General features: G+C 34.4%; 1 protein-coding gene across 5 annotated transcripts in view; it reads right to left on the bottom strand.

Annotated features, from left to right (window-relative positions):
* LOC138697821 (apoptosis-inducing factor 3) overlaps positions 1–25,057 on the bottom strand; it is an 84,941-nt gene that overhangs the window by 25,875 nt on the left and 34,009 nt on the right. For all 5 annotated transcript variants that reach the window (XM_069823367.1, XM_069823357.1, XM_069823377.1 and 2 more), the window contains 4 exons: positions 24,156–24,331; positions 21,507–21,683; positions 19,116–19,282; positions 334–458 (listed from right to left, as the gene is read on the bottom strand). In XM_069823367.1, coding sequence (XP_069679468.1) covers positions 334–458; positions 19,116–19,282; positions 21,507–21,683; positions 24,156–24,331 — 645 coding nt within the window. The remainder of the gene's footprint in view (positions 1–333; positions 459–19,115; positions 19,283–21,506; positions 21,684–24,155; positions 24,332–25,057) is intronic.

Raw genomic sequence — 25,057 nt, forward strand, 5'->3', positions numbered from 1 at the left:
TGAAGTGAAGTGAAGTGAAGTGAAGTGAAGTGAAGTGAAGTGAAGTGAAGTTGGCTTAGTGATTAGTCTGCCACTGCAACATAATATTTACACTATTTTTGCTCAATAATTTTAGAGCTAACTGTCCCAACTATCCAGAATGCGCAGTTGGTTACCTCAAAAACAACGTTTGTAAGATAAATGAAAATGTAACTCTTTCAATTATTCATTCTCAATATTTTAAAACAAGCTTTCTCTTAATGGATAATCTGTGTATTACATAAAATAAAAAATTCGCTATATTCTTAATGAACATTTTACTCGTAAATTAAGAATAAGAATGTAACTACTTACATGGAACCAGTTCCTAAAAATACAGCATCATATTTCAGGTCATTTCCTGAGCTGAGTTTTAGGACTTTTGATTCTGTGTTAAGACTAACTACTTCTGTGCTGGTCAATACTTCAATATCATGTTCCTGAAAATAAATGTCACTCATTAAATAAATAATTAAACATCAAAGACATATGTAATCTTCATCTTACGATGTTTGGTGACGTATACACGTCCGTTGACGTTGACAGTACTCTATAACAGAGTCGCCAGTATGAAAGGATAATTCCAAGCCTTTGGCGTGAGATGAACTCGATAGCTCAGTGGTAGAGCGCCTGACCGGAGAACAGGAAGTCGCAGGTTCGATTCCCGCTCGAGGTTGTGAAATTTTTCTTTCATACCATGGCATGATTGTGACTATAATAGTATTTAAATTCATCAAAGACATAGTTTGGGATTTTAAGAAAGAAGGAAACTTATTTTCTGGACGCACTTCGTAGCTTCACCCACACTGTTGCAACAAACTGGTAACTGGTTTATATGCTTTTGCTTTCACACTACTTCAGTAGCTATTGGCAACTCATTAGTCAGTACTCTCTTTTCAAAATGGGTCATCTTGAATTACCATGCTGTGGTTTTTGTACCAAAGCCACCGAAAGCAAAAAATTAAGAGGATTCCTTGGATTCAATCATAAATTAAAAAAGACGAGATAGGACTGTTTCACAAGTTATTTGAAGAATGATAAGATAAAAGCAAAATTTTAAACAATTAGAATATGAATAATTAGCTAACTGACCGGTTTTATTAAAATTTTTCACAATTCTTCAGTTTTACTTACTACCGCTGAAGATTAAATTTATTTGGATTGAAATTTTAAGTTTACAAATCACAAGCTAATTATGTTAAATTTTAATTGTCCTTATAGAATACTGTAGCAGCTAGAGGATTAGTTTGGTTCACTCTCTAGAGATAATCACAAAGTTTTACTAAAATAATAAAAATAAAATCAAATTAAGTTTCAGTACACACTGTATCTATCTTATGGTGTAAAACTGAGTTAAAATATCGTTCACATTTGTACAATATAATCTGTGCTTCAGTGGCTGGCCATGATAATATCTTTGAAAAATATTGGAGTGCAAGAGGTCAAATGACTTTATTGTCAAACGCCTGGCATTAGAAAACAACAACAACATTTGTACAGTTTCCCTGGAAAAGGATGAGACGATTGAATATTCCTAAGTCTCAGATGTAAGACACTGCGCATGATCAGAGACCAGAGCACTGATACACAAGATAACGAATATTGAGTTACTTAAATGCAGGCTATTTGGTTTGTTACTAGCATCGTTCCGAAATTCACTTCAAAAACTGCAAAAAATATGATAATATTACGTAAATAAAAGATAAATATATACATAAATCGTGTAGTTAAATCGACAATGGACCTTCATGACTAGATCGACACACCATACAGAAAGGAACGCTTTCATGTCGTTTCAATAGCTCAGACAGTAAGACTTTTGCGTGTTGTGTAGAAGAGTGCTAGTTCGATCCTTAGTCTACACAACGATTTTTTTTTGGTCTAAATAACGTTGAAATAGCTAAGTAACGTTGAAATAGAGTTTTACAAAGTCCTGAGATTAAGTGTTAATGATCGCAAACAATACAAAATTACAAGTTATAATATTATAAACGTTAATCTAATGAATGCATTTATACACACATATACAATGTAAATGCATATATATTAAAAACTAACAATTAAAATGAAATTTAAAAATATATGTAATAATGGACAAACTTTTACAAAGGTTTAGAGTCCTTAGGTTAAGTCATTTGTTAAGTAATTATTACAATATTTTATTAACAGCTGTAGCAATGTGGTGTCATAGCTTGGGGTTTGTTTACTTAATGTAATTAGATTTAATTTGATTAGTTTCGCAACAATTGGACTTCCTGTTATATCCTGTTATTTAGATATTTAATTTAGGGTTGATTTATTAACTCTTACTATGCAAGATGCCTGTTATTTCAATAATTCTATATCATGTTAAATAGTCATTGTCTACACTAAAGTATTATCGTCATCCCTTATTTCTCATCGTAATGGCGAACCGATGTGACATGAGACAGCGAGTTATAGATCTAGTTGAGGCTGGATATGGGGCTAGATATGCTGGCTGTTTGGTCGGTGTTCCTGGAAGTACAGCCGCGAGGTGGGTTCATCGTTACCAAAATTTAGGGGAGGTCGAAAATCGCCCTATTCCTGGGCGTTCGCGGATATCTTCATTGGAAGAGGATGCTCTCTTATTCGAGACAGTTCGACAGGACCCCTTTCTGACTGCTAACGAAATAAGAGCAGCATCTAACTTTCCCGGTTCTTCACAGACTGTGATCAGAAGGTTGAGGAACTGCGGTATTAGGAGCCGGAGGGCTGCGCAAATGGAAATATTGGGGGAAGCACAAGCTGTCGACCATCTTGCCTTCGCTACCAATCGAGTGGATTTCGATTGGAGAAATGTAATTTTCTCCGACGAAACAACCATCTCGAGTGATTACGAAGGTCCTGTCCGTGTCTATCGTGACGATGGTCTTCGACATGATCAGCGCTATGTGCACCGACGTGAAAGATCGGGGCGCTTTAGCATATCGTGTTAGGGGTGGATGTCTTACGATGGACCTGGCATTATAGAACGCATCGATGGCTGGTTTAATGTGGGAACTTACGAGCACATTCTGGAAAATATATTCCTTCCCTCCGCCCGAGAACGTTTTCCCAAAGGAACATTGCTGTTCCAGCAAGATAACCATCCCGTGCACTATGCTGCAAGCATTCAAAGATGGTTTCAAAGGAGACCCGAAATCGAAATCATTAATTGGCCTCCGAAGTCACCTGATTTGAATGTCATCGAAAATTTATGGGCGGAATTGAAAAAGAGAGGGATAGCCACCTATGCCCACCGACGCCCTTGAAATCGAGATGAATTGTGGGATCAAGTTTTTGACACCTGGGAAGATCTCGCCGGGGATCAGAACTTATTCCACAATCTCGTGACATCCATGCCGGATCGACTTAGAGCTGTAATAGAAGCTGATGGCATGTGGACAAGATTTTAAGTTAACATGTCTCTTTTTGTTTCTTATGATTTTTGTTTGAGGAAGAATACTTTTAACTTCCAAGTAAGATTTATTCATTTTTTGACGAGGTTCAGCCCACTTGTAAGACCCAGAAATTGGGCATAAATTATTCCATATTTTTCGACAAATTAGACAGTCGAGGAACTCTGAACAAATTAATTACACCTCAATAAAAAAAAAGTTTTACCCGGGATCGAACATGAGATGTTTGGTCATACAGTGGAACCGACATGCTACTATATGAGCTAACGAGACAAGACAGTGACAGCAGCAGTCCAGAATGTAGTTCCCTTAGCAGGCATTTGCCATTCGGTACAGTGAAGCAATGATATTTTGTGACTCGAGCTATGTTGTGAAATCCTGGCCTTAAATGGCAGTCTTCTTCGTGATCCTTATTCTGGTCCTTGTCCTTGTTGTGGTCCTTGTAACAATTCTTGTACTATTTGTCATGTTATGTATCGTTACGTCGATATCGAGTGAATCACACTGTAGAACTTTAACTTCCGACGACCAAGAATCGTCTCATTCTTTTTCAGGGTAACTGTACAATATATCGATCGCCTAGTTCAAAAGTGCGACAACTCAAAAAAACAAGTTTTGATATATCTTCAGTTGAAAGTTCCAAATAAATCACTTAGAAAGGGTCAGAGTTCTGGTTCATAACCACGACAATTAGAAATGAGTCAGTATTCAGGACAAGTTTATCACAATCTTCCAGTTCATTATTAATACATTTCGAAATGTACTAATAATGAATTAGTAAAGTCCATAGTTATAATTATTTCTAAAGCAGTTTATTTAGTTTTTTTCTTTTTGGTTTAAATATGACTTATCTCAATACTGAATCGGAAAGAGCTCCGAAAGAGGCTTTCAGTAGTATAAATAATTTAAAAATGGCATTTTTTGAGTTTTCGCACTTTTGAACTGGACGATCGATATGTAATTAAACTTCCTAGTTGTCTAGGACTAGTTCTATGGCTCCTAAGCTGAAACTTGTCAGCTAGGTATTTATAAACTTAGTTCATTATTAACACATGAAAGTGATCACCAGAAATTATATTCCTCAGTGACACAGTGTTAAAAGTTGTGTAATCACGATATATAATTAAACTACAGTGTCTGTGATAAGCATATTGAAAAGACATAGTTCTTATGCAAGAAATAAATTTCATATTGCAGTGCTACTGCACAAAGCTTCTTAAAGGATGATAATTTTTACAATATAGTAACACTGATATGAAATGCAATTTTTTATTAACACCTAATTTTCTCGGACACATCATTTCAGACTGTCCATCCTCAAATTTCAATTGTTTTGTCCTGCAACACAGATCTAGTTTCGTTATCAATAGTCCGACATCAGCTCCAAAATCATTCATAATTTTCGGTCATCTTGCCTACTTGAGGACAATAAAATTAGACAACTGTTTGTTTGTTTGTTTGTTGATACATGCATGTTGTCACGTCACTGTGCAGTTGGTCAAAGCCTGGCAGCCATGATCCCTGTAAGTATGTGAAGCAGCTAGCCTGTGAGCCATGAGAAACTGCAGTATGTAAATTGTGTTCTATTACTTTATCGAGAACGAATCAGTGGTAGCAACTTGTGTGTATATATGAAACTTGAGTATTACTCACACAACACACCAAAAGACCTTGTGCAAGACTATACATACTATCTTTATTACATTACAATACTCAGAAAAACGTAGGTTCAATTTATTCCTCTTCAGTCTTATAACTATATATTATCAAAGCAGATATGATAACTACTTTAATATGCTACTAAATTGACGTAAGTTGAGTGGCAATTTTACTTAATTGCTTACCTTGAAAGATTTAAAATATTTGAAGATATACAAATAGACTTGTACATTTGGGCTTTTAAGTAATAAAGTAATTCAGTACTCATCATACATGCCATTGGTTTGAAAGTTTGAAGGTTGAAACCAATCTGAAGGCACTTTATTTTTAAGGAAATAAAATGTTCTGAACACAGGTTCCTTTGAAAGCAAAGCGAAAACATTGTATCATGGATTTATGGCAGGTAACATAATTCAATCTCTGCTGAGAGAGACTCAGGTAAAATTGACTAGCATTTTCCTGCCTTACAAAAAATTCCCTGCTTCACAGACAAATGTGTCTGTGCGTCAGCTCTTTTACAACTACAGAAGATTCTTCAGGCAGTTATCTCAAATATAACTGCAGAAAATTACACGCAAATGTCATGAGAGACTGCATAAGCTTTTGTCGGGAACAAAAATGACAGAGATTTTTGTATTATGTGAAATGAAGGCAATGAATCCTGACCAATAGACATTACCCTCCACTCAAAAATAAAATTCGACAATGCCAGACCATCACAAACCAGAACAGAACTATGTTGATATGTAACAAATATGATGGTAGAGACTGGATTAATCTTGCTCAGAACAGGGACAGATGGTGGGCGGCAATGAACCCCCAGGTTCTCTAAAAGCCATAAGCAAGCAAGCAAGCATAGAGAAGTTATTACACAGGACTCTCTAGACATCCCCTCACATATGATTATAGTTAAGAACATACCCCTTTTCAAAACCCGCAATAAAATCTTACTTTACAGAACTGGCTTTCTATTTTAATTTTAACACAACTCACAAAAATGATTAAATTTAGCACTAGCTTGTTAGAATGAAAACAGGTTGGAAATAAAACTGTTTATTACCTTGTCTTTTTTCTCATGTTTATTTATCAATTTTAAATAATGTGAAGTGGTTTAGTTACATACTTAGGTGCCTTAATAAACTTAATGGCTTGTATAGATGTAAAAGGTAAAACGTAATTTGGCGAAAATCCTCTAATATTCATGTCATACACAAAGTATGTGGGCATTGCTATATTAAGACACACATTTGTTCACTCATATCTTTAAACATATAGTAATACTTTTGGTGCTATGTATAAAAAAGCTCTTCTGTTTGTGTTCCTCCTCTTCATTTTAACAGGTAAGTTTGTTTACAATTACTGTACACACAAAGTATTAAATGTACATATGGCATCTGCAAGGTATCATTACTTTGATAAAAATTATAATAAAGAGCACCTTAAAACTTAACATTAATCATAGTATTCGAAGTCTAAATTTAATATGTACTAGCATCATCATGAGGATGATGAAATAATATTACAATAATATCAATATTTTATTATTATTATTACTATTATTATTTGTCTCTTGCCGCAGCATCATGGTCTAAGGTACAGTGGTGTAGCCAGCGGGTGGGCGAATTTTTGCGTTTCTTTTTAGGGAAAACACTCAACATTAAAAATAAACCATGTATCCAGAGTAATAGTTACAATCGATAGAATTACGATAAGAAGTCAAAAATGAGTTCATTTCTTCAAGAGTCAATTTAACTGTATTAGATTGGGCCTAAAAAATTGTCTGGCAGCGATAAAAAGAAGGAAGCTGTGGAGGCTACTGAATTGTTACATCAGCTAGAAAAATTTGACACCTTATTTTATTTAGTATGTTTAGGCGGTAATCTTGCTCTTGCAAAGTCATTATCGAAAGCACTTCAGTTTCCAAAAATGGATATTAGTAAATGTTCGTCCCTCATTAAGACAACGATAGATAGTTTTTCAAAGCTCCGAAACAAAGAAAAATTCGAAGAATTTCATTCCAGTGCTGCATCCGCAGAAAGGACTTTTTCTGCTTTAAGACGAATAAAAACTTACATAAGGACAACCATGTCAAACACAAGGCTTTGTAATCTAGCAATTTTATCCATCAAGAGGGAGAAAAGTGGGATTTGCTGAAGGATCAGTGATCAACAGATTCGTTGCTAGGAAATCTCGACGGCTCCAGCTTCACCTTATGAAGAGTTTGTATAGATATGCCTTACATGATTGTTTATCATAATTTTGCATGTTATTAAATAAGACCTCCGAGAATGAGCTTCAAGAGAGTGACAGCAGCGGCATTTTCAGGAGATGGATCAGGTACTTTCTAAACCCTGCATATCCGGCCCACCCAAAATAATTAGTCTGGCTACGTCACTGCTAAGGTATTATGCCTCGACTCGTATTACATAATACTGCTAAATTCAAGCCCTCATAGTGAAATAAATTTTCTCATGAAATTTCGGTCAGTGTATGGGACCAGTGCCCATTCAGCATCATGATAAATTTGGGGAGCTAAGACAGATAGCAAAAGCTGGTTCTGCAAACTGGCTATAATGGCTGGAGGATCAATGTGCTAACCACGCAATACCCCTGTACTGGTTGGATGATCGTTCACTTCTGCTGAAACATGTGGGCATGAGATTAGCAGCCGACCTTGGTCCTTTATGGACTGTCGCGCCCTATATGGATTTATCATTATTTATCACGAAAATTACGTTGGTAATGATGTAATAAAAGCCATTTCAGTCACCAAAGGCAAAAAATTACGTTTTCTAACAGTCTACATAAACTTATTACAAAGAAATATCAGACACACAAAATAATAGTGAAGTAAATTGAAATTTGAAGACTACTACTACAAATTTTCTTATTACAGAAAAATTGTTAAGGGAAGAGGATGGTATTTTTTGGTGAAAAATGAGTAAATTTTCAAAAAACAATTTTTTCCTTAAAATACTCTGTGATATGTGTAGAATACATTGTATAATATTTTGTGGGTATTTGTGCCCTTATCGGTTGTTGAGACGCCATTTTTAAACTTCCTGCACTCTGGATTTTTAAATTACACCGCACTTTGTTTGTTGTTTCCTGAACTTCATTTTTTTTTTCAAAACCAAATTTTTCTTTAAAATACTCTGTGATGTGTGTGGAATACATTGTATAACATTGTGTGGGTATATGTGCCCTTATTGGATGTTGAGACGCCATTTTTAAAGTTCCTGCGCTCTGGATTATTAAATCACACCCCCTTGGATTGCTGTTTCTGGAGCTTTATTTTTTTTGCTACATAGCCAGACAAAAATCGATATAATTTTTCAACTATTAAAGATATATGAATGAAATTTAGAATACACATTCTCTAGACTACTAGGAAACTTTTCTCTGTAACGGAATTTCCCTAATTGATTTCATTTTAAAAATAAGTCTCTCTGTTGCAAGAAAGAAAATAAAAAAAAATGTTATTAAATTTTAATTGTTTATTTTACAAATGTAGGAACTAATATCAAAATTCTGTTATACACAGTTTGTAGAGCGTGCTTTTACAAATAAATTGTAACATTGTGTTTGAATTTATCTCCAAAAATGGCTTAGATATATCGAGTTTAGTAAAATCCTGCATTGGGTACATTTTTTTTTTCAAATCTGGCTCCCAAATAATTTATTCAAAATATTTCTATTTTGTTGAGTTGCTATAGCCGTGAGCTCTCTACATACAAAAAATTAATATTTTACACCAAATAGGAAAAAAGTTTTAAAAATTACCATCCTCTCCCCTTAAATCAAACATCAAACTGTTAAAATTATATGGCTACAAAACAAGGATAATTTCTTCATGCAGGATGCAAGGATTATCCTACAGCTTATAGGGTTCTTTTCCGCGGATATTTAATAATAATAATAATAATAATAATAATAATAATAATAATAATAATAATAATAATAATAATAATGTCCTACAGCTTGATTTATAAATGAATACTTTTATGTTTTATATTAATATTTTTAAAGTAATAGTGTAAGGTTATGGTAAAATTTTGAAGGAAATATCTCAGCTTGACAAGTTGTCTGCAAAATTAACAGAAGTTATGTTGGAAAGTGACAAAAGAGGATATCACTAGTTCATCCTCTCCTGGTAATATAATAGGCATGGGGTAAAAGCAATGAAGTGGGGGAGATAAGAGGTATTTTAGAATGAAGAACACTGTGTAGGATTATGTCGCCACATGATATTGTACCATTTGCGGTTTGTCAGCTGTCAGTGCAAACATGCATGCAATCGCTCCTAACTTCTCACAGCTCATTGATTCTTAAGCTCATCCAGATGCAACAGCTTACTTGACGTTTCACTTGCACATGCAGAAAGTTGCAAGTAAGAAGGAGCGTTTGGACCATAGAATTGAGAGATTTTTAGAACTAAACGAAGAATGAACACTGAGTTGGAGGCATTCAGTTCTAAAAATCGCTCAATTTTACAGTCCACACACTCCTTCTTACTTACAACTTTTTGCACGTGCAAGTAAAGCGTCAAGTAAGCTGTAGCATCTGGATGGGCTTTAGGGAATCACATCTCGTTATCTTTCTGTTTATTGCATTTCCGATGATACTGTATACCCAATAAGAAACAAGCAAAGAGCTCACATTAGAAGAAATGCTGTTCTTACTAGTACCAATTTCAAAGCCCTTGTTTTGTACAAAATGTTATTCTAGGACACACATTTCTTGTTTGATGAATAGTGCCACCTCTCAGAATACTGAATGCTCTTTTTTAATGAAAATCATATTGAGCATCTCCTATGATGATGACTCATATCTCGGAAGATATTAATTTTAGGACCCATGTTTATTAGTCTTCTTTTTTTTGTTCTGATAACTACTACCACCACCTCTCAGAATAATGAAAACTATTTTTTAAATAGAAATCACATTGAACATCTCTTATGGTTTTAATGAAAAATAATCATATTTCGGAAAATATTAATTTTAGAACCCATGTTTATTAGACTTGTTTTTCCTATTTTTCTGAATACTACCACTTCGCAAAATACTGAATGCTCTTTTTTAACACCCGGTATATAAGATTAAAATTTTTCTACATAATTCATCAATAGATTAACGTGAGTTATTTCTCGTATCATATAATGCATCAACCCTGGATAAATGTGTGACAATAGTATCTTTTAAAGAAATTTTGTACAAGATAAGATGGGTATAAATGAAAAATAAATTCTTTCAATTGATACTCGTGTATTGTAACCACAAAAATCTTCACACAAGTTTTGCATTAACTGATCACATACTGGTACTGTATATGTATCCAATGCCTACCCACTTCACTTTGTGTGATTCAGGTTCCGCATATTGCGGATAGATGGCAGAACTGTGACCACCTACAATGAAATAAATCACATACATCTTTGAGTAATGATAAGGTTAAGTTATGATATCCCCTTCAAATGATTATATATTACACTACTACACTAATTATTATTTAATAAACATTACTTTAATCATTTTTCAGAATTCCACTTCAGTGCAGCTGAACCTCTTAACCTCCTGGAGCTGGTAATAACTATAAAAATGCTAATTACTATATGGGGATGGACGCGCACGCGCACGCACACGCACACGCACATGCACACGCACACACACACACACACACACACACACACACACAAAATAGTGTTACTGAACTAACTTTAATGTTTAGTTAGAATTCAAGGTTATATTTCTTGGCTCAGTCTATATTAATTTAACTCACTACATTAGCAGTGCCGAAACCTTATGCAGGATATGCACTGTGCATTTCCTTTTCCTTTACCTGGTGGGAGTGAATTGGCTTGGAGGGGAGCATAGGTGGAGTTATGGGGGAGCATGGGGGCAGTCTTTTTTTTTTTTCTATTAACATTAGAAAATATTGAATGCAAAAGACTTTTCTTGTTTTTGTTTATGATTAAGTTTCTGTGCTTAAATTGAGGAATTAATGTCTTCAGATCATGTGTCTAGACTATAATATTTATTTTAAATTTCTGAATGTGTAAGAATTTCTATACCTCATTTGAGGAATGGAAGCACTGTAATGTTTCTTTTGCAACAGCCTGTACTCCTGTGTTAGAAGTCTGCAGCAGCCAGCTACTGAATTAGGTGTTATTGAAAAAAAAAAAACACCATAGTTCCATGTTAAAGGAGTGAAAATTTTCAGTAGTTTTCATAAAACAACCATAGTCCAAAGATTTTTTTGTGAAAACAGCCATTTTCCAGGAAGATGAAACGATGGTAGCATTTACAAATAATATCCCATTCATAAACAAAAGCAAAAAAAAGTCTTTTGAATTCAATATCTCGTAATGTTAATAGGAAAAAAAAGAATTCAGACAAATTGGGGGGGAGGGGGTAGTGCTCCCACATACCCTCCCATAACTCTGCCTATGGTTATGCCCTATTATAATTTGTAGTAGACCTACAGTTGAAGCCCTATACAACTCAGTCCGAAACATCGTGGATATGGATGTAACAGTAAAAGAAACATGCACCCCAAAAATACTTTTATTAAATGATCATATTCCGATATACTCTACCACGGTCAAGCTATAACAGGGGAGTAAGTAAATGATATCCCCTGTAACTCCGTTATATCGGGATTCTATGGTTTTGCTTTGCCCCCCACCAAGGAAACTGTTCTCTCTCCACCTATGGAGGGAAGCATGACAGGTTTGTACGTAACACACAAAACTCTTGAATAAGTTATCCTTAAAGCTACAAGGGAAAGATAAACTTATTTCTGACATTAATGATGTGGTGAAAGCATTTAAACTGATGATGTCATTTTGGAAAACAAAAATAGAGGACCACATTCTTATTCATTTTCCCTATGTTCAGAAATACGTAGACATCTTGAATAGTCTGAAAAATAAATTTGATAATATATTTTATGAACTGGAGACACTCCAATTTTTTCCAGCACTTACACTTGTGAGTTTTTTTTACCTTGATGAAGCAAAATAAATCTGGATCAAGAGTCCGATCTTTAGACGAAAATCTCCCCTATCTAGTCAGACTTTTTACAGCTAATAAAATGGTGCCATATAATTGAGAGAATATCAGCGAAAGTAAAAACTGTGCTTGACAATGAAGCATCCTCATCTAAGTCAAACCAGTAAATACTGCATTCTTAATATATAATTTTTGCTAACCACCAAATGGGAACTGTTATTGTACTGAAAGTGTTCTCAATTTTCTCGTGGCATGCATTTTGGGTAGGAACTTCCACACCTCCTCACGACTTATAATTTTAAAACTATAATGAACACCACCAATTTGATAAATACCAAATAAGTAAAACTGTTTTGCAGATTTTACTGCTTTGAAACATTTTTAGGATCCACACACACTTTGCAGTTATGTAAGAAACTTATTCTGATAGTTTGTATGTTTCTTTACAGCAACGCAGATTATTCCACATATTTAACATCATCGTAGATAAAAATCTTGGTAAGTTTTCTTACATATTTTGATCAATTTCACTGCGAAATGAAAATCCTGTGTAAAGAATTTAAATGTTCGAATTACACTGTATTATGAAAACTTCTTTCGAATAAATTGATAAACTGGTAACCAAATAGTTATTTGGAGTAGGAAAATTAGTGTCAAAAAGATGAAATAGGCTCCCTCATCATAAATTTTAAGTGTTTCATAACAATTCAGATCCTTTACAGTGTTGCAAATAATTTTACTGTTTATAGTTTATGTGATATGTGGTTCACTTAAGCATAATAAATTGATTTACCTGAAAGGTGGCAATACTCTAATAATGAGGTGCTCTCTGCCTCCTGTTCTAACTTGAGGGGGTCGAAACTTAGAGAAATTTGTGATAGAAAGTACGAATAATGTTATATATAATTTAATTCTTCTTTTAGCAAAACATTTTTCTGTCGGTTCTAATTTCACCACCTCACTTGTCAATTTATTTTATATAATACAAGAAACCACGAAGTATATAATTTGCTGATTCTTGGGGGGGGGGGGGATTGTCAATGTATTTCGAATAAATGGATTTTTTAATTCGTTATTTAACGACGCTGTATCAACTACTAACTTATTTAGTGTCAATGGAATTGGTGATACCAAGATGGTATTTGGCGAGATGAGGCCGAAGATTCGCCATAGATTACCTGGAATTCGCTTTATGGTTGGGAAAACCTCGGAAAAACCCAACCAGGTAAACAGCCCAGGCAGAAATCTAACCCACATTCAAGCGCAGCCCTGGATTAGCAGGCAAACACCTCAGCCCACCAGTGGCTAAATGGATTTGCAAATATTGAATGTGAACAATATCAATACGACCAGCCTCATGGTCTAGTGATCAGAGCTTCTGGCTATAGTTCATGAGGTCCTGGGTTCGATCGCGGTTAAAGCACAGGAATTTTTCTTTAAAATGGGGATTGTTCCTGTGTTCGTCCATGGTCTGGAATTTAGATTAAGTTTAGATTTAAGACCTCTCCTGGCACCACATAATCATAATCATCCTATCATATCATCAGGGTAATGTAACTCCGCCTTTCAGGCACCCTAATCTCAGAAGTGGGTTACAACTAAGCCAATGCCAGGAGAGAAGACCAGAAATGTCGAAAAGACAACCTGGTGGCATTGGTTAAAACAAGAAAAAACAATATTGATACAATACCTTTGGAGAAATTGCTGTACACACAAACACAGAGACAGATGGCATAATTAAACAAAACAGCTTTTTCTGATATCAGAGTTGCTTAAAACTAGTATTTCAAATAAATTATCAAATTTTGATTTTTATAACATCAAAGTATTTCTCTTTTATGCTTCTTATAACAAGATAATGGTAAAATAATAGACAAGGAAACTAACTATCCTTTTTCATGAATTACTGGTATATTATATTCATAATGACTTAAAATAATCAAAATTATTCAATACGAAATCCATATCACCAGAATTTGTTTATTATTATTATAATTATTATTATTATTATATTTTTTAATTGGATTATTTTAGAGCGCTGGACTTATAATCCTATGGACCCTGGTTCGATCCCCGTGTATCCCCAATTTATAACTTGTATTCGGCAAGCCTGTGGTCCAGGTAAAACAGGGGTTTTCTCTGGGAAGCTCCGATTCCCCTGTGGCATCCCAACAAATCTCCATAATCATCTCATCATGGGTGTAGCATAGACCAACCTCCTATGATGCACCCTGGGCAATGACTCTGTCGGTAAATTGGTCTACATAACTGGCTTCATATGGGTGAATGATGCAAGTCAAGTACCCGCCATTAGTTAAAAAAATGACACTTCATCAACTGCTATGGTTATCCAGCATCCGAGTGAGATGAAGGTGTTAATGCCAGTAAAATGAGTGCAGGGTCCAGTGTCGAAAGTTACCCAGCATTTGCTCTTAAAATGGTTGAGGGAAAACCCTCGGAAAATCTCAACCAGGTAACTTCTCCCAACCAGAATTTGAACCCAGGCCCACTCGTTTCACGATCAGACATACTAACCATTACTCCAAAGCGGTGGACTATTATATGTTGGCAAATGGGTAACTCAGTTGGTAGAGCAACTTCCTACGGATTGGAAGGTTCTGAGTTCAAACCCAGGTCGTAACAGGATTTTTCTCGTTGCCGAAACTTCCAGAACAGCCCCAAGATTCACTCAGCCTCCTATCAAACTGAGTATCAGGTTGTTCCAGAGGGTAAAATGCAGTCGGAGCAGTGCTGATCACACTACCTTATCACAGTGCTAAGGTCAAGAATGCATGAATCTCTACCCTTATGTCTCCCAAACGCTTTCATGGAATATATATGGCATACCTTTATTTTTATACATTCATTCAATGTACAAGCAATTTCACTGCGGTAGAAAACAGCTTTAACGCCAAAATGAGTGCTTGCGTGTATGTGCACGTGTGTAAGCCTCTGTATGGATGTATCCAATGCCTACCCACTTCACTTACGTGATTCGGGTTTTTAACATCAAAATATGCTATTATTTTTGCCGTCTATTCTTATACCAAAATCAAAACTTTTTTTTTATTTCTGTAGTCCATTCTTGTCTCCAGTGGCTGATGTTTAATGCTAACGTATTTTGCTTTTACTTCTTTCAGCTGGTTTTATAAAGAATCATATTACACATATGATTTGATTTTTACTGTCATTCAAAATAATAATTTCGCCAAACTTTTGACATTGGTCTCTATGCACCCATCTCTAAAAATATTCAGTTACCAAGCATAAGTTGCTCAGAAAATTTGATATTTTATCTGAATAATAAAACTTTAAATTCTTCTTTTACAAAAATAGAAACTCTTTTATGTAGGACTATATCTGAATCGTTCTGATTATTGTATTGACAGAATTAACCCATCACCTTACTATTGAATCTTGGCTTGCCTTTTCAAGGACTGGATCCAGAACAGGTCCTTGACCTTAGCTTTGTTTTAGTCCAGTGTGCGACCTATATATGCAACGACTGTCTAGTAAGTCCCGATGCTGACAGCTGGGTCATCCTGTCTCAGTCCTGACAGCCTTGGACTGCATGCACACTCCCCCCCCCTCTCATTTGACATGGTAGTCTATATTTACAAGAATTTTATTGTTTCTTCAATAAAAATGTTTTCCCTTTACTTTGTTTTAGGCCCAGGTTCAGGCATGAATGCATCAACTTCGACTTCGAATTCAACTTCAACTACACTAGCAACACCTACACATCAGTGAGCATAAACAACACACCAGCAACAAGTATACATCAGTGAGCGTAAACAACAGATGTTCAAATGACAAATCCCAGCCAACAAAGTAACTCTATATACTATGACATAACATTTCAACTAAAGACATTTCCAATAACTTAACATAAGGATACATTCACATCAGAAAGTTTTAATTAACTATACGTTCATCTCTTTGGGAAGACATAAAATACAAATGCTATAACATGAGAACATTCATTTTTTCACGAATCTGTAAATATATTCTTGAAGGATATGGCAGTTTCAATCACATTCCTCCCATGTGTGATCTAGCATTTGAGGGCTAATTAATATTTTTTTTAAAAGTTGAGACTATCTTTGCTTTGAGATCATGAATATTCAGTTTTGAGAACTCACCTATAATCACCAGTGTGTAGTACGTGGACAATCCGATTTCTTTTGTTTACAAAAACAATGATACAAACTCCAGTGTTTTATCATAATACTGGAACTATATTGTTCCTGATATAATTTTTATAGTGATTTCATTTTACATCTTCCCTTAACAGGTGGGAATGTATTTTAACTTAATCAAGAAATTACGTTCGTGAACATAGAAAAATGTTTATTAATAAATCTTTGGTCGGCAAGATAAGGCATACAAGTAAAAAGAATGAATTTTTCAGGAGAGACTTTTTTTTTATTTACATTTAACTGAATATAAGTATAATAATGAAATTCATGTATGTTGGTTAAAGTACGACCCTTTTCAATTTAACATACAGAAATTTTATTATTTCGAAAATTAGAAAAAATACTTGACTTATGTGATTAAATACAACAGAAAAATCGACTTTTTTGACTTTAGTGCCTTTTCCCGCCGACCAAAGAAATTATATACTTATTAACTTTTCTGTCTTATTCATGAACAAAATTTCTTTAATTTTCCACACACTTTTGTGAAGCTTAATTACATTTTCTAATGCATGTGTGTAGTAACAAACGAAATTAGACTGAGATTCTTTTTTTATACTTTAGGTTCATTTGCGTTTATTAAAATTCAAAATCAGCAAATCTTCATAAACGAAATTACGGAAACCACCTAGATAGTTGACTAATATCACAGTCTCGTACATACAGTCACGAAGCTTGAGTTGTGAGAGTACTAGGAACAATAGACTGTGCCGGTACTATTTCACATTGCCTGTAATGAGGCGATTGTAGTGATCCTAGTGGTTAGCAACTATCTACGAATGCATATTTACTACGTATTGAGCTTCGTGACTGTATATACTAGACTGTGCTAATATCTTATCCATCCAAAACTTTTCCAACCTTAATCCTGTTCCTCTCTGGAGAATTCCAGTTTGCTGTAATTTTCATTAAACTTTATTTCTATCTGTTATGTTACAGACAATAATAAATGACACAATTGACTTTTTCTTTTCCTTTGAACCATGTTATAAACTACACCTATGCTAACATTTCCATTTAGTGTGAATGAAAAATTTAAATAAATAACGTTAATGAACAATGTTAACAAATGTTAGCATCAATACAGTAAATAAATATTTTTCATCATCCATGTTCATTGTTTTCACTGTGATCTTACTATAATGCACTGTAGGAGCTGTTCAATGTTGCTTTATTCCCTCCCTGAGTGTATTTCAGTTTACTGTCTCATTGTTCTTGCTTTAGTCTATTAATTTCAATTTATAATGCTAGTTGTGAATGTATATTACATAAACCTACAATACAGACCAGAAGTAACATCTCGTCCCCAACTTATACAATGGCTAAGATAATAGAAGTAAGTCAATAATTACTACTATTATTCCGTTGACTTTATATTTGAAAAATAAAGTATAATCCACGACTTCATGTGGATAGGGTATCTCTAATATGAATACTTTTGAGAGCCAAAACAAAAATTTAGTTCAAACTACAACGCACCCAATATAAAACCCTACTTCTGGCAACACATTTAATCTATCCATAGCTGCACCAGTTGCTTCTATCATGTGATTCGCAATATAGTCATAAAAGAATCCCTTAGAATCAATAAGTGTTTTAATACTGTTGTAATTATTTTATATATGTATTTTAAATTTTTTAATTATTTAGAAGAAAACACTGTTGAAACACTGATTCAAACATGTCTTTCATAAACATGCCCAACGTCATTCATTATTAACAGTAACTATTATTACATTGAAAATAAAAATACGTATTTTAATAGTGTTGTAATTATTTTATATACAGGGTGATTCACGAGGATTTACCATTCCTTACTGAGCTTATTTCCGACGACATTCTGAGCAAAAATGTCATATAAACATTTGTCCTAATCTCAATATTTTCCGAATTGCACTAATTTGAAATTGTTTGTAAAATACCACTATTCTTGGGTTTTAAGGGTAAAAGAATATTTCACATAAAGAATGAACTCTTCAGGAGCATAATTTATTTAATTAGCTAGTATTCTGAAGCTAAAGTTGTGTTGTGAATTCCATAATTGGTTCATATGGAATTTTTTTTTTCGATTTTTAACTACAAAATTACATTTTCTTACGCATTTATCACAACAATTGTTACAAATCACGCCACTCTTGTAAATTTTTTAAGATGGTACATTAGGATGTAGAATTAAACTGTAAAGAATGAAGTTCCTAAAGTTGTATGATTTGTAACAATTTTTGTGATAAGTGCGTAAGAATGATGTAATTTTTAGTTAAAAATTGAAAAACAAAATCTGTACAAAGCAATTAACAACACATTTTTAGCTTCAGAAAGCTAGCGAACTAAAGTAATAACACTTCTGAATAATTAATTCTCTATTTGTAAAATTTTTTTACACTTAAAACTGAAGGAAAAAAAGGTATTTTACTAACAACTTCAAATTAATGTAGCTCTTAAAATATTAAGATGAGGACAAATATTTATGTGATATTTTTTGCTCAGAATGTCTTCGGAAATAAGCTCCGTAAGAGATGGTAAATACTCGTGAATTACCCTGTATGTATTTTTAATTTTTAAATTATTTAGAAGAAAACACTGTTGAAACACGACTAGATTCAAACATGTCTTTTGCAAACATGTTCAACGTCATTATCATCAGTAACTATTATTACATTAAAAATAAAAATACATAGTTTTATTTAAAAGCACTCACTAGCCTGATAGATGTTGAATTTCAGGAAATAAACATTTTTTTTCTCCTGTTCCTCTATTGCACAAAATAGGAAAATTCTCAAAATGATTTGTTACATAAAAGCTAGCTTACCTTGTAAAAAGTGGCAGGGCGAAGGGAGATTTTGTCTGCTTTCATATCTAAAGTCTTGCTAAGCTTGATACGATCATATGGCAGGACTGATTCTTTACAAACAAATACAATCCGTCCTTTATAACCTTCCTGGCGAAGAGTTTCAACACAACATACTCCAGCGGCACCTGTACAAAGAAAACAGCTATGATCTGATTACTGTTCAACAGTTATCACACCAAAGAAAGGAAATGAACATAGGCTATTAAAATTTAACTGGTGAGTGATAATTGACGACCATATGGAAAGTTATAGCAGTTCGTAGTTAATTTAATGGCTACAGAACCATGTGGTAAAAGGGAAGTAATACTTCATAAATCAGTAAAACCAAGATGGCAATTACATATTAGCAAGATTGTTTATGACATAATTGACAAGACTTAACTTTCCGTAGAGTCCATCTTTTGCATCTATAGCAAAGGACAGATCTTCCTAATATCTTGTACAGAGTGATCAGATAAGGTGTGGACAGGAGCAACGGGGTTTTCACTGTACGGTGCTGATGCACTCACAGTGGGGAATGGACAGTGTAGTCACGATGATACAACCATACAAGTTTCTGTAACTATTTTAAAAAGTGTCTTACTTACCAACTTTATTGAGGTAGGTGCTGGAACTGGACACCTTTGTTGTCCACACATTTTTGGTGCCTCTCTATAAAATTCCCCATAACTCGCTCTAGTTCTGGTCGATTAATGATGTTAGTTTTGTAATGGATATTACATTTCAGTTTTTCCAGGGTACGTGGGTTTGTCTTGTATACAGTATTTTCTAATGTACTCCAGAGATAAAAATCGTAGGGAGTTAGGTCGAGGGATCAAGGGGACCACAAATCCCTACTAATTTATTCTGTCCTTCTGGAACACACGTTCAATTTTTCGCATCGAAATATCGGCCGTATGTCCTGTTGCTGAGTCTCGCTGGAAGAATGTGAAATCACGCTCCCTGCCAGTTAATTCTCTAAAGAAGGGAGGGCATGTATGTGAGGGAATCAACTGTATTTTGAAAGAAAATGGGCCTTATAATTATTTCTCCGCTCATGGCGTACCATACACCAATTTCTTTTGTCACGAAGGAGTACTTCATGAACAATATCAGGTTTCTCAGCATTCCAATAATAATTGTTTTGTGAACACTCATAGCCACGGAGGTGGAACCATATCTCGTCTGAGAATAATATTAAATATGAGTCTATTAGTCCATTATAATTATTCAGCGTCTGCTCACAAAATGCACGACCAAGTGCAGGATCACGCAGTTAAAGAGCACGTGTCTTAGTTTTTTATATGGTTGCAACTTTAACAATTTAGTAGCTTTTTGCACAGAGCCATAAGAAATTCGTACTTGTGTAAGATGTCTAAGAGATTTCTTAGGAAAGTGTTTCAATTGATGACCAATGTCATCTAATGTTCCTTCTGAGAGAACCCTATGCTGCCTGTTTTGTTTCTTATGCTGAACACTTCCTGTTGCCTGAAATTTATTATAAAGATTATGGGTTGTTGTTTGCGATGGAATTTTTACATCCGGGAATTGTGTTTCAAACCATCTTCGTACTTGGCTAGCAGACTGGGTTAACATATATGAATCATAAATCTATATACGTTGTTCAGTAGTAAACATTTGATTAGCCATTATACAGTTCACACTTTAAATTCACAAGAAAACACCGTAAAATACACTGTACTATGTACTGTGTCACCCACCAGTCACTTGGAGACTGATTCATTAACCTTGACACGAGCCAGGACGAACATGCACATGCATCATCACCTCTGTCAGTCCATCATTCCCCACTGCAAGTGAATCAGAAGCACATAGTGAAAACCCCGTCGCTCCTGTCCACAGCTCATCTGATTGCTCTATATAAATAGGTACAAGTGTGTTTTTTTACCAAAGACTGTTTTATGACACTATTTGTTATGCCAGTGGATTTATTAAATTTGAAAGCTTGTCTTCTGGAAAATCTAATATTTACTTACTTACTTACTTATGGCTTTTAGAGAACCGAGAGGTTCACTGCCACTTTCACACAATCCTACCATCGGTCCCTATCCTAAGCAAGATTAATTCTGTCATATCCCACTTTTCTCAAATCCATTTTAATATTATTCTTCCATCTACACATTGAAAAATCTAATTCTGTAAAAAATTATAATCTGAAGTCAAGATAATCAAATTTATTTACTTTCTCTAAAATTGTGTCACATAAGAAATGTTGCTTAATACATGTTGAATAAAATATGTAAAAAAAAAAACACATGTAAACTGATATAATCAAGAGAGTGGATTTTGCACACGTGCTCACTCACACATATGCACCAAAAAAGTGTGACACCAAATTTAATTACTCACCTCCACCAACAACTACGAATGTTGACACCACAGTTTTGTCCCTTTTCACCATGTCTTTTACTCTTTTATTTGATTTAACATGTTCTCTCTTAGCTCGCACCTTCACTCCACCTCCATCCTGAACCTCTACCTGATAACAAGGTAAGCTGTCTAGTCCTGGGAAGTCTTCAATGTCTCCTGTCAAAGAATTTGAATTAACATCAATTATAATAATTATTTAGTACAAGGAAGCAGTTTCAGGAGTTTCCACACTGACAACTACGATTTGATACACTACATTTTCAACAATATTTATTGAGAGGAAAAATAAACATTACTTACGCAGTTATGTTTCCTAATTCATAACCGTAACGGTTTTCAATATGTAGGTCTTCATTCGCGTTATTTATGTTTCTTTAGGTTTACGTCATTTTAGTTGCGCAAATTAGGTTAGGTTAGACTTGTTAGGTTTCAGTTTATGTTAGGTAGGGTAACTTAAAGTAATTTCTTATTAAGTTTCATTTCTTTCAGCTACATTACATTATATGAAGTTACTTTTCTTTCCTTTTTACTGACATATTTATACGAAAAATAACAGGTACCACTGTGCACGACTTGCTATTGTATGTAACAAACACCACTAAGAGGAATGGATGGGATTATAGCTGCCATTCAACACTGCTCAAACCTTGTGTTTCAGTACCACCATATTCCTGGGAATGTATCTGAATATTTAATACCAAATAGTGTTCAAGTGTTCAGTGAAATATTTGTACATTTTACAAGGAAACTTCGCACATAGTTCCCTTCACGCAGTGTTAGTGACCGAGATCCACACAGACTAAATTCCCATGAAAAGGATGAATCATCAGTCAATTGCTTTAAAAGTCAGATGTGTTCGGGATTTGTATTTATTATAGTACTGGTATGTACAGTATGTGCTGTGTATGGAACCATTCGAAGAGAAATTATGTATACAGTTGAAGAGCGAATTTATTTGGAGAACTAAACGAGGAGAAATTATGAACAGAACTGAAGAACGAATTTATTTGGAGAAATGTTACGTGAAGAAAAACAATTAATGAAAATGCATTTGGAGATTTGCACGTAAATTTCCTTGCACAATAATTCCTACAAAGTTTTGCTTTTCGAAGTTGATTACGCAGTGTCATAAAACAAGTTCAGTCTGTGACAAACATAGTGAGCAGCAAAATACGCTTTTAAATTATTTCCTTTTAACTAATGACGGGTACTTGACTTTTCGTCATTCATCTACAATGGGTAAAAAAAAGTTTCTGTACATTGCCCATTAATTTCTTACTTGTAATACAAGGTGGGGCAAATCTGACTCATGATTTTGAAATCTTTACTACTCAGTAACTTGCCATTGACATTTCTTGAAAGACCTATCAATTAGGAGGCAAAGTTCGCCATTTTTACAGAGCACAAATTCAAAGTTAATTCGTGAAAATAACGGCCTCCAGGTGTCGTCCACTGTCACTGACGCATTCTCTCACCTGAGTCATGATATTTTCCATGACACGCAGTAGCATGTTTGGAGAAATTTCATCAATCTGTTCTCTAATTCTCTGCTTCAGGGTATTTAAATCTGCTGGACGAGTTCCGTACACTTTGCTCTTAAAATAATCCCACAAAAAAAAAGTTACAAGCAGTCAAATCAGGTGAACGAGCTGGCCGAGAGATATCACCAAAGAGGGAAATGATTCTATGTCTAAACATGGTTCGTAGAGTCTCCATCAAATTCCAATCACATATGTGATGTCGCCTCGTCTTGTTGATATTAATAAACAGTGACACGTATTATACAAATCTGGCTTTTCAGGTAATAACTCCCTGTAAAGCTGACTTGAATAATTTCAAGCGAAAAATTGTATAATACATTGATAGAAAACACAAATTTAAGTCACACAGAAAGTGTGCATTCAATGCTGGGTCTCTGACATCTCTACTTGAGGTATGTGATTAGAAAGAGAATAATTGAGTCAGGGTCGGGTATAGTTCTTGGGTAGCTCAGTCTGTAGAGCATTAGTGCACTCAGTCAAAAGTTCCGGGTTCGATCTCGGCTCCAGATCAATTTTTCCCTTGAAATCATTTGTCAGTTTTACAGGGAGCTAAACTTGAAAAGCCAGGTTTGTATAATAGAAAATTGTTTGCATCATTAATTAAATTCATAATTCATGTTCATTCGAGTGTGAGGAACAGCACAGCCTTCTTGACCCCACAAAGGCAGCTGTTGCAGAAAAGAGAACTAAACTTGTCTGCTTGCACTGCTCCCTTAGTAGTCCCTGAAACTATGTGTACATCATTCCCAGATGTCACATGCATATAGTGCTGAACAATCAAATACGTAAAAATGTTCATATATGTGTATTTTATAACGGAGAAAATTTTCACATTTTATTTGAAAGTAATTTTTTGTGCAAATTCTCCATAAAACCTGTTTTTTTAATATCGTGATTGTGGAGTAATTTCGCGGATTTCTATCAATTTCGCAGATATGATTAATTTAATTTTTAACTTTCCCTAAGGGATTTGCATTTTCCATGTGTAAAATTAAGTTTTTAACACATTTCGCATCATTAATACCAAAAAATCACACCCCTAAAGATAATGTATAAGGTAACTATTTGATGTTTAAAGGAAGTTTACCTGTAGTCACATTGAAGCAGGCACCATGCCACGGACATCGGACTCTACCCTCACCCAACACTCCAGTATCAAGAGGAGCACCATAATGTGTACATTTAGCACCTACTGCTGACAGCTTTCCATTTTGTTTCACCAAAAGAATTTTTCCTGCATCTCCAAGTTCGAATGCCTTCATTCTATAAAACAAAGAGAAATTTAAGAATGCAAGTGTGTGAATTATGTTCATAAATCGATAAAAAGACTCCTGCAATATAATTTTACATAATACAGATTGAAATGATGTAACAGAGTCAACTGAGATTGTGATTCAAAATACCTTCATATTGTTACGAGTCTTTCATGTATGCAGCCATTTCTGCTTATTTTCTGAATAATGAGTTGCTAAGCTGACTTATGCTGTAAGTTAAGCTAAGTTCAGTACATTCATAGGAGACGTTTCCATAAGAATACGTACCTATGTCGGTTTTGCTTTAACAGAAATTCAGTTGATTTTTGTTATTTGGAACAGGGTACAAATCCAAGAAATGCCATAACTTATCTTCACTGCATTCAAATTGCGTGGCTCAACGACTTTAGAAACATTTTCAGTTTACAATTATTTGGGATACTTTAAAAAATAGAAATTTATCGGTTTAGCAACAGTCTTAATATTAATTTAGTTTTTCTATTCTTTGGTCCAGAGCAATGTATTTTAATGCAATGAAGACAAGTTATTTCTTGAATCTGTCGACTAATTTTCAACGAGCCCTGGACCAAATAATCGAAAACCGAAGGTGCTTCTAAAGTCTTTCGTCCAGAACAATTTATTTGAATGCAATGAAGATAATTGTTTCTTGAATTTTTGGTCTGAACCAAATAATGTAACAAAAATCAACAGAATTTTCTGTATTACTTAAAGCCGA

Source organism: Periplaneta americana, chromosome 1 (genome assembly GCF_040183065.1).
Source record: "Periplaneta americana isolate PAMFEO1 chromosome 1, P.americana_PAMFEO1_priV1, whole genome shotgun sequence".
In the NCBI taxonomy this organism is placed as follows: Eukaryota; Metazoa; Arthropoda; class Insecta; order Blattodea; family Blattidae; genus Periplaneta; species Periplaneta americana.